The sequence below is a fragment of the Argiope bruennichi genome, chromosome 7, assembly GCF_947563725.1.
Source record: "Argiope bruennichi chromosome 7, qqArgBrue1.1, whole genome shotgun sequence".
Taxonomy (NCBI): domain Eukaryota; kingdom Metazoa; phylum Arthropoda; class Arachnida; order Araneae; family Araneidae; genus Argiope; species Argiope bruennichi.
The window spans coordinates 105,669,447-105,681,477 of NC_079157.1; the positions used below are offsets into that span (position 1 = coordinate 105,669,447).

A 12,031-nucleotide genomic window follows, 5' to 3' on the forward strand; every position below is an offset into this window, starting at 1 on the left:
TAATATATTTTTTCAATATTTTATCATTCAGCATAATTAAGAGTAAATTTGAAAGACAAAATAAAGATAGAGAAATCAAATGTAAAAACATTATTATACTATGATATTTTGAATCAGAGTTTCAAATCTCTTTTAAATTTTTTCATTAAAAAATATGATTGCTATCATAGTGAAACAAGATATTATATCATGTAAGATATTATACGCACACGTACATATATATATATATATATATATATATATATATATATATACATATTATATATATATATATATATATATATATATAGACAAAAATAAACCATAAAAATTCTATTTTTCTTAAATTTCTTATACATGTGAAATAAATAAATCAATTCACACTACACTCTCTGAGAAATTGACAATAAATTACAAAATAATTTTTATAATGAGTATTATTTTTAATACATTGACTGCTGTGTCACTCATATTCGTGCGACAGCAAAAGTACTCAGTCAATGAAGAATTTGATGTGAGTAGATGAAGCCTATGTTCAGTTTATATCTCCTTGTTTTAACATATTGTTCAGCATGTGAATCACCTGTGATTCATACATACTAACTATTAGATATTTTCTTCTTTACTACAATTAAAAGAGAGCAAATAAATAAGCATCCAATTAATAGTGGTCTAAATCACAAACATCAATCATGGCAACGAATGTGTTAATAGTCTAAATAATCAATCATCCCCTTTTATACTATTTTTAACTATATAATAGATAGATGTTTAGCAGGAGTATGATAAAAAGAATGAAAATTTAAATGCAACAAAAGATATCTGCTATGTCAACTTGCAGAATACATTTAATTGAAAAATATCAATGCTTTGCAACCTTATAAATATTAAATACAGAATCCTTATCATCAAATTAAAGACAAAAATGAAAGATTTTTTAAACATTATAAAATATTGAATAATTCATTAAAAATGCACAAATTTTCTTATTTAAAGAACACAGAAAACCTAATACCTGATGAGCAGCAGCATTACTGATAAGAATATTCAGATTATAATAGTTTTCATATTTAAAATTCTGAGTGGATTTTCCTTCCACATAAGCTCTTTTATCATTCTTTTCAGCAGTTGGAGATTTACTGCCTAGAATGCGAATCTGAGGGTGATGTTTCCTGAATAAACAAAATGAAGCATATTAAAGAGGAAAACAGAGATGGATGTTGCATTACATAATATCAAATTTTATTTCATTTAATTACTAAATTTTGATTTTCCATAAATGACATTCTTTCTGCAAAGTTATCAATTTAAACCTTTAAAGACTAGTAAATGACTATTTGACATTCATGTTAAAATAAATTTTCACATAATCATAATTTTCATTATTTGTATGCAAAAAACATTAATATATTTTGAATTTTTTTTAGTAACAAAAAATAGAGTAATTAATTAAAGAAAGACAAAAAAATAGAGTAATTAATTAATTAACCAAAAGCAAGACTCGAAAGAATCCATGATTTACATTTCATCTGCTAAAAGAAAAAAAGCAGAGACATACATTTTTAATCATTAATAGACAGAATTTTAATATCCATACTGGGTATACCTACAGAATATTTTTGCATTGAAATCGTCTTCAGTGACTTGCATAGTCCTGGCAAACATTATAAGAGGACTTTTAATTTCTAGAATGAAAATTTTGTATAAAGATGCACTCAAAAATGAAATTGAAATTAGAAAGTGATCATATATACATATGATAGAAGTGACAGTATCAAAGAAGAAACGCAGCTCTTAAGGAATTGTGTATGAAAATATACTCTTTAGAAAGAGAAAACATTTATGCAAATAGTTTTCTTCCTGATTCAACCAATTTCTAAAAAAAAATATTTAAAAACATATTTTGCATTATAAAGTTCACATGTATATATTCAAATGTCATTTCAATCTTTAGTGTGAGATTCTACACATTTAAATTCAATATTTAATTTATTATATCTTAATTCTACAACTAAATTCTCATTTAGTTCTTAAAAACTTTTAATAATATCACAATAATTATATTTCACCAGGAGAGTAGTTCAATTTTTAGAGATCTAATCGTTTAACTTGGAAACCTGTCCAGAATTAGTTTAAACAAAACTCATCTACTATTTAAATATTATTTCATTTAAACTTTCATAAATATATTTAATAAATATGTTTAAAATTAGTAATTTCATACTATTACAGGATTTAATGGATATGTTAAAGTACAAAAGCCCAGTACTTAAATGGTATTTTAAAATTTATATATATATGTTAAAATACTCTTTATAAAAACGACCTTCTTTCATTTAGTCTCACAATACAAATATAAGCAAAGTAGATTTGTTTTGACATATTCTGTTCAAAATCGAACATCTATAATTCTGGTTTTAGACCCACATATTAAATTTTAGCAGTGTAATTCTTGTGTTCTTGTATTACGGAGTTTGTATGTACAGTGACACATAACTAGACAAATACGCATAATTCAAAAAAGATTTCAGACTCAGGATATTGTAAAATTTTGAATTTCCCTGAAGTATTTATTAGGTTTGAATTTCTGTTGTTGTTTCTTATGGCACTTGCCATGCACAAGCCCGCTGACATGGGACAGACAGCAATTACGAAGACAGCAATTTTAAGCTGGAAGGGAGCTTCTCTTGTTTTTATAGTAGCGCCATCTAGGGCCAAGAGAACGACTTAGCACATACACGTCAAAACCCTTTTTACGGGGCGGACTTATTCAGATCGGAACTTATCAGAACCACAGATCGAAACTTAGACCTGAATCAGAGAACGATCACCCCAGATCCAATACCCCCAGTGGTATTACTCTCGACATGGAGGACTTTGTGACCACGACAGATTTATATGTGCGTCAGCCACCAAGCATGCGGGAAATCTTCGGCCGGCAGGATTTGAACTCGCAACCTAAGGGATGCAAATTCAACGCTCTACCAACCAGGCTATCCCAGCCCTTGAATTTCTTAACATAAACAATATCTTCTTTATACATACTTTGTACATAAAAATTTTAAAAAATGTCTAAAAACTATGTTTTAGTCAATAGGTATGTGCATGATTTCAAACTAAATAAAACATAAAAAGATATCATCTCATCATTTTAAATGATATATTACATACTTTTCTCTAAGAAAATCAAGCACTCTTCTCTCTTTTGATATTTTATCAGCAATGATATGTTGAATACCGGAATGGATTTCTTCCTCTGTTTTTAAACCTAAAGAAAAGCAAAAAAAAAAAAAAAAAAAAAAAGCAAAACTTTAATGTAATTTTTACAGGATGTTACTTTCTATTAACAGCATTTTTGAAAACAATTCCCAACAACTGAAGTATAATATATTTTTTAAATTTCATTCACAAGAAGTTGATTATTTACTAATAAATTAATGTATTAGTGAATAATCATAATTTATAATACTGAAACAAGGTACAAGTTTTGCATCATAAATACTGAAAGCACTATATTCTCAGAAAAATTAATCTTTTCAAAAAAAAACTGTTCATTAATTTCTGATTATCAACCACTTTTAAGCTTATAATACTCCCATTTCTAAATCAGAAAATTCTGAAGTTTGTTTTAATATTTTAAGAATTGTAAACCTCGCTATCAGCTACAGATCATTTAGCATATTAATAGAAAAAAAAAGCATTTTGGTAGTAATGATCTGAAGCTATTATTGTGGTGACTAGGTGACAAGATTTGGCATTAAATATTTGCTTGGAAAGTGCAAGTCTCAGGACTCAACAAAGATTTATTTTCAACAAGGGAAAATTTACAGAAAGTCTGATTGTTAATTCCATAGACCATAAAGTTGGATAATTTCTCTAGAGTTCACTTTTGCAGTGGACTGAGTTACTAAATGCCGTGAAGCCCAGTAAGCTTAGTAATAATTGCAATAATTTTTTTTATATAATTTATGCTGTAATGTAATAATTCTATATAAGCATGATTAAACTATATAAGCATAATTCTTCACTAGTTTGAATTTGTGACTTTTGATGATAAAAACTTCTGCAAATTAAATTATTTTAATACAAGGAATACATATCAACATTTGCATTTTCTTTCCAATAGAAAGATGGTACATGGTACTAATACAGTATCTTTATATCCATTATTTGAATATACAAAGATAAATTGTGTGGGTTAGTTTGGAAAGAGGCTTCCAAATAATTTAGATTAAGAATAACAAATATCCAGTGCAAGAATAACAGTCTGCTCTTCTCACAGATAAGATTCATTGTTGTACTTTAGAGACAATTAGAGCAATTATATTCAAACATATATATATATAGTGAAAATCATGCAAGTGAAAATTTATGTTAGAGCTATTGGTAACATATTCATTAAAAAAATTGATAATGATTGCCAACAATGTTTGGCTTATTAGAGCTATTGATAATAGATTCATTACAAAAATTAATAATTACTGCCAACAATGAGCTTGGCTTATTTACTAATATTTTCTTAATCAAGGCATGTGCCTATTACATTAATTGTATTTGAATACTTTAGAGAATATTTGGGATTGTCTTGGCAGTGAGATTTTAGCTCTCTGCAAAGTTTCCAGTTAGTTATAATTGAAGTTATATTAAGTTTAATCTTTCATGCCCATTTCTGTGCCTGGCAACCAGAATTTTCAGTATGGAAAATTAATATTAATAATACATGAAAATATTCACATTTTCTTGCGTAAAACTCATATTTCTTAAAAAATTACTGTGAAAGTCAAAATTATGATTCCTGCAAGACACTTTATTTGAAATTGAAATTTTTTAATTACTTAGCATGCTAAAATAATGTAATACATAATATGCTTAAAGAATATATAGCTTTAATTTTATAAAGTTTCTGAAAAATTTGGTTTTCATAAAAAATAATTTGGAACTGAGCTTTTAAAGAACTATCAATTTGGCATATATTAAACAATATGTTAATAATAAGACCTTTTTCAAATATTAATCATAAAATTAAATAATAATTAAAACATAATCACATTACAAGATGAAATGAGAAAAGCAAATACTTTCTACCAATCAATGTATTTTGATTGAAAATTAAATATATTAATGAATTTAATAGATATTTTTAAGAACATATCTCTTTCAGAATATGTATTGACTAACAGAAAATGCTTGGATTAAGCATGATTTAGTCAGAAATTTTTTTAACTGTTAGGTAATTTAATTAATATAAAAATTTTAATAGAAGTTTTATAAAACAAATAACACAACAAGTAAAATTTAGCCTTTAGAAAGTGGCCTAAAAAAAGCCACAAATACTCATTCCTAGTGAAATTATTATAAACAATGATATTACCTTTCACAGGTTTAATATAAGATTGCAGATTGATTTGACTTAGGGAGGTTTTCAGTTCTAGCAATTGCAATGCTAATGGTTCTAATCCCAACTGCTTGGATCGCTCTGCCAATGTTCTCTTACTACCAGGTTTGAAAGGAGCATACTAAAGAAATGGGGAAGGAAAAAACAGTGACTTTAAAATGAGAAAATCAAGAGACATCAATTGCATTTGATAGAATTACCTCATTTAATAAATTCACTTCAAACATCGAAAAACATAAAAGAGCTGTCCCTGCCCTACTAGCATTCATGTTAATCTGAATGCATGAATCATCACAACAAATAAATCAGACACTGAAATGAACAGAAAATGGTTCTCATTAAGGCATAGTCCATCTGCCCACTACTCATAAAGGATTATGATTTAACATTGAAATGGGGGATTCGACCCTGGAAATGAGAGCCTACTTATTTATATGGCAACTTCTTGTTCCTATATATGAAGTGCCATCCAGTGAGTTAAGAATTGTGGAAAAAATAAATTTACAAAAAAAATAATAAGTTTAATCATTAAAGAACCACTGGAAGCATTTAGTATAATAAAATTTTATTATTAATATATCAGCAACAATGTAATGAATAAAATTTTAAATGTGGTAACTTTGTAATGAAAATTATTAAGTACAAGCATGAAATATATAAATAAGTTTAATGCATCAATTTTTCTTTTCATTTTCTATCACAGAAAAAACATAATAAACATCTTAGGCATAAGTATCTTCTGCAATATCTTAACATCAAAAAGCAAAATTAGAAATGCTATTATCAATTCACTTCTTTCCAGATAAATACCTACTTATCACTAGGGATTGTTTCTTGATTATTTGATTCATTATTGCAAGATATGAATTTTTTAGAAAAAATAATCAATTAAAAAGTTTTGATTTTCAGCATCTACATCATTATTAAAAAATAGCAGAACTATTTTTTTTAGTTGAATGAACAGTGATTAATTGAAAAATTATGGTAACTGTATATTTAATTAGATAAAAGAGTATATCAAGCACAGGAGAAAAAGAATAGGAAGCAGTCTTTTGAATTCTGCCAAACTCCAATACATTTACAAATTTTCTTAATGTCATTTTGAAGTATTGCATTTTCTAACCGATTAAATATATATATATATATATATATATATATATATATATATATATATATATATTAATAATCATAAAAAAACTGTTTAGATTAGTTCTAAAAAGATGATATTTCAAGTAATTTTGTTTTTTATATAATGCAACCACTTCATGTTAGCATGATGTATGTAAAATTTGCAGAGATGATTCAAACTTTGAATCAACAGCATATTGTGTAAAATTTCTCTTCCAATTGTAATAAAAAAATATAAATTGTTAATTGAAATATTAACTATTTTTTGCTATTTGTTCTCTTTGGTAAATTTATCTTCATAAGAAAATTTTCATTGGATTTTGTAGACATTAATCAATTCTCTAACTTTGTATAGTTTTTATTTATTTATTTTTAGTGAGAGTTGTTTATTTCATTCACATAATTAAAGTAAATCTAATTTAAATTGTATTGACATTATTTTAATTAATAATATATTTAAATAAATTTTTATAACAAATATTTATTTTTTATGTTAATTCATAATTACATATATCAGCATTATTACAGCTAGACCTAAAAGAGAACAGTTCAAAATGTGAAGAAAATTTAAGAAATGCTTAGCCCATTTTAACTAAGAATTGTAAAGAGGTAAATGTAATATGTTTTGTCAAGCAGCCTTTCACATTACTGCAATCAAAATTCAGAAAGATAATACTTTTCACCTACTTAAATATTATTCAAACTGCATGAAAAGTGTAGGGATGTAAGGGACAAAGACATCTGGATTAAATGATGTTGCTGCATTTCAGAAGGGCATGTGCAATTACTATTTTCGTCAAGGGATTGTGAACTCACAGAAGTTAAGTTCATTTAGCTTTCCATCAAATATTTATGGCAAAATGATTCTTAAAAGAGGAGTAATAGCTGCAAATAATTCTTTCATTCTTCTCTTTTTTAACTTTGTTTATTCAGTTTGTAACATATATCCAAACACAACTTTTTAAAGTCCTTTTCAAAACTATCAATATATGTTCCCATGGATCCATGAACAAGTTGTAGAACAACAAATCAAAAAGCTTCGGAAACATTCAATAGTAATTTGAAATTTACTTCAAAAATTCTTTGGGATGAATAATTGGAACAATCAGGCCATAACTGGAATAGTATATTTGTTTTTTTTTCTTTTAATTTTCTCTCTCTCTCTCTCTCTCTCTCTCTCTATATATATATATATATATATATATATATATATATATATCATGCCCCCCCCCCATGAAACAAACTATTCAAAAGATCTCTCTCTTTTTTTATTTCCATGTAGTTCAAAACTTGAAATATAAAATTTTTTGATTCAGTTATTTATAGAGCATAAATATTTTAAAAATCATTTATAGAGCATAACTGAATGGGAAAAAAAATTGAAAAAGAAAAAAATTACTTTTATTTACTGAATAAACACATTTTTTACTGTCCTATTAAATGATCTAAAGAACATTTCAGATTTATACATTGTCTTTCTTTTAACCATTTTAAATGGAGAGAAAAAATAGTCATCTATTTTTATTTTGTTAACCAATAACCAATCAATTTTAAAGGCACAAGTATTCTTTTTTTTTGAATAATGTTCTATTTTTAAGAATGGGAAAAAGTTTCTAACTGACCTAAGGGGATTGTATAGAAATTTTAAGAAGAGTAACCTTCTGTTAATTAATAAAAGCTTTATTTTGTAGACAAAAACTAATTTCTAACTTACTTTTAAAGTCTTTCGAAATTTATAGTATCTGCTTACAGATAAAAAATTAACATGTGTTTCAACATCTTTAGAATATTTTTTATAATATAATTAAGTGACACAACTTTGATTGATAATAGCTGCCATATCATTAATGAAAGAAAATAAATCAAATATAGCTTTATGCAAAAAAAAAGACATTAGATTAAATTCATGCCTCAATTAACTGAAATAACCAATATTCATTAAATAATGGAATTATTCATTCTTATTTACAAAATATAAAACTTATTTTATGAAAAAAATGTCTTATCTACTAAACAAAGATATAAAACTTACCAACAGCTCAACTTCATCCAGTGTTTTGGCACATAAAAATGAGGCAGCTACAGTTTCATCAAATTTTTCATGTTTTATGGTTTTCAGAATAGTTTCAACTTTCTTATGAACTTGCCTGTAAGATTGGAAGAAACGATTTATTTTCAATTTAATGTAAAAAATTTATTACACTTAATTTTTTAAAAACGAATGAATCAACAATTGTGGCCATTTTAAATATAAATATTAAAAAAAAAAATTAAAAAGATAATTTTTTTTATATATATATTTCAATACGAGTTGTTGAGTAGTTCAGCAAGTATTAATTAGATGATATTGGATTAGAAAATGTTTTTAAAAATAATAATCGATATTTGTATGTTAACTAATAGATAAAAATATAGCTAAAGCATTAGCATTAAAGCATTTTAGTACCAAGAATTGAGCAGAAACATAGGAAGAAAGAAAATTCCACATCTCATAACATACTTCAATAAAAATATTTCCTTTCATGAAAACTGTAGACATCAAGCAAACTCGAGATTGTAACAAATCCTCACATTTACTGCTATAAGAATCAAAGATGGAAGAGTGACTCTTTCCAACTTTCTTGTTTATTGCCACAATACAGACATTTTATTAGTAAATAAATACAAACAACAACAATTGAATCCCCATTTTAGATGCATTCTTAAATTGATAATAGAATTTGATTTAAATTATAAGAACACAAACCAAGTTCATACTTTCAAAATCATTGCATTACAGAATTATCACAATCACATGAATATAAATAGATATACTGACAAAATATCAGGCAAAATTACTCATCAAAAATTATAAGACTATTAAAAAAATTTCTGCCATTAGCTCTTTGTTTTCCGTTATTGCATTCAAATGCATATGGGCACAGACTTTCAATATCAAATGCATTTAACCCGAAATTTGATAAAAATATACAAATTTGATATAATGTGCACAGATTGAATTTATCCATTTAGTTCAATGCATTTCTTAGTTACTGCGTTCACAGACACAGAAGCATAATTTGAAAAAGGTTTTTCAAATTCAAGAATGGAGATTTGTCAATATCTCAAGATTGAATTTTATGATGATTAAAATACTTCCTTTTTGAGGAAAGAGGATAATTTCCAAACAAAACTTAAAAACAAAAACAGCAGGTGAAAATTTAACATCCATGAATTACAAAAGGTGTATTTGCAATAAGCATCTCTTTTTTTCATTCACTGATAAAAACAAAAAAGAATATCAGTGTACTATTATTCTATTTTTGCAATAACTTGATTAAAAACTCTGAAACCTTTAAAGTAAATATCTGTTTTTATAATGGAAAATACATCAATTGTAAAATGTACAGAGCTTTTGTAAAATTTGTATATTTTAAAGCATTGTTTACATCTTTTGAAGGACTGATGTAAAATGAAGTTTAAAGAATAATAAACTTTGGATTTTACAAAATCTAGTGTTATTACTACAAATGCATTTAAAAGTAACAGCAATACTAATATAGCACTAAATAAATATAGTACAATACTAATATAGTACTCAATAATATTTAATTAAAACTAAAAAATAATTAAATTTTAGACCATTATCATAAATGTGAGAAAAAACATGGATCTTCAATATTAATTATACTTACTTTATACAATTTATGTACATGCAAGTAGTCTTTGATTTTTAAAAAAAATCTTAATCACATCTGACCTGCTGATTGTCCTCCAGTATTATTTAAGTACAAGGTATGAATCAAATTCATTGAATGAACTTAATAAATTCTGAGTACAACTTATATATTTATTTTGTATAATTATATATTTATTATTAAGTACAACATATGAATTGAATTAAATTTGCTAAACAATTTTTTAATGTTATGTGTATTATAATGATTCAAAGCTAGAAGTGAAAAAAAAACTTTTTAAATCTGCTGTTGAAGATGTACAGATCTTAATCCTATTTTATCTTTCTTTTGATTGGTTTTCTTTCAAATAGCTGCCATTTCCTGTTTGACTTCCATTAGAAATCACAGTCAATAAAGTGCAAATACAATTTGTAAAATCACAGGCTTACATTTATTTGAAGAATGTCTTATACAGACAACTAGCTCCATACAGGAAAATGAAGGATCCATCAATGTTGTGCAACATCATCAAACTTCAACAAGAGACTTAAAATACTGCATGTAACCTAATCTTGAATTTTGCAATAGCTGCATTAATTAAAATGAACTATATGATACAACCACTGTCTCTCAGATCAAAAATATTTTCATATCTGGGCATTTTGACATTTAAATATACAGTTTTCACATGCAGTGTCTTCTCTCACTCTCTTCTGTATCATCTTACCACATGACAGGTAGCTAAATCCTTCTTTTCTCTTCATTTTCATGATTTGAATGCTTTGATAAAAGTGTATCAATGAGATTCTATTTTTTTGCTCCTCAATATTGTTATAAAAACAATAGTTTGTAACATAGTTTTTGTTACCTTGGCCTAAAATCCTATTGATTTTGTCATTTTCACACGATGATTATTTTAGATATTAATAAAAATCTGAGCAAAAATGTCAAAATTCTTATTATTTAATTAAATATCTGAAGGAATAATTATTTTTTTAAGTAAAAAACGCAGCACATTTAGTGTAGATATTGTTACGAAATTTCCGGGTTCGTTTGGATAGAGGGAGTTATATGGTGTGGAGAACGCTCCATCAGCAGGCGGCAGTAGAAAATAAAACAACGACGTTTATTTACATGAAGACACACAAGACAACACAAAGACGACAACTATATACAGCACAAAAGACGATTATCTTCAACCGAGACGTGCAGCATACAAAACAGCATAAACAGCAGCATGCAACAAGTCTCTACTGTAGACAGTAGTGCAGAGCTTAGTTCAGCACTAGCTTCACTTCGTCGCTGCTCCGCTTATCTCTGGAAGGCCAGTTCTTTACCGTCGATCCCGACTACGACGACGACCCTGGCAGCCACGGCCGCCTCCTTTTATAGGTCTCAGGAGGCGGGGCTAGAAGCCTCTCAACCAATCAGGAACGTTCGAGGCGTATCTCGGTTCCTACTGGACGGGTGCCAAAGTCGCCAAATTCGTCGCCAAGCTCCGGGACCTCCGACGCGACACACGGACTCCGTCCAATATAGATGACTGTAAAACATTCTTTCGGATGGTGGAACCAACTATGCTGGGAAGCAGCATTACAGATTCGTAACAATATGAACCCAGAATGGTATATAGTAATTTCATGTTGCTACTACTCACCTTTCCAGAGAAATTCTTGTAACAGACATTTTCTGTTTTGAATGCACTCATTGGAATTAACAAATGTACATATTTTCTTCTTTATGTATACAGTAAACTCCTGAATATCTGATAGGATAACAAAAAAAAACCAGGATAGGCCGGGGTTCTTTGAACTCCTTTCTTTGCTCACCAATACTAGAAGATAAAAGTTTTTATACCAAAACTCACCATTAT

General features: G+C 27.1%; 1 protein-coding gene across 4 annotated transcripts in view; it reads right to left on the bottom strand.

The window, feature by feature from the left end:
• Positions 1-12,031, bottom strand: part of LOC129976459 (S1 RNA-binding domain-containing protein 1-like) — a 41,097-nt gene that overhangs the window by 20,594 nt on the left and 8,472 nt on the right. For all 4 annotated transcript variants that reach the window (XM_056090049.1, XM_056090048.1, XM_056090050.1 and 1 more), the window contains exons 6-9: positions 8,535-8,649; positions 5,351-5,495; positions 3,151-3,247; positions 995-1,151 (exon numbers count right to left, since the gene is read on the bottom strand). In XM_056090049.1, coding sequence (XP_055946024.1) covers positions 995-1,151; positions 3,151-3,247; positions 5,351-5,495; positions 8,535-8,649 — 514 coding nt within the window. The remainder of the gene's footprint in view (positions 1-994; positions 1,152-3,150; positions 3,248-5,350; positions 5,496-8,534; positions 8,650-12,031) is intronic.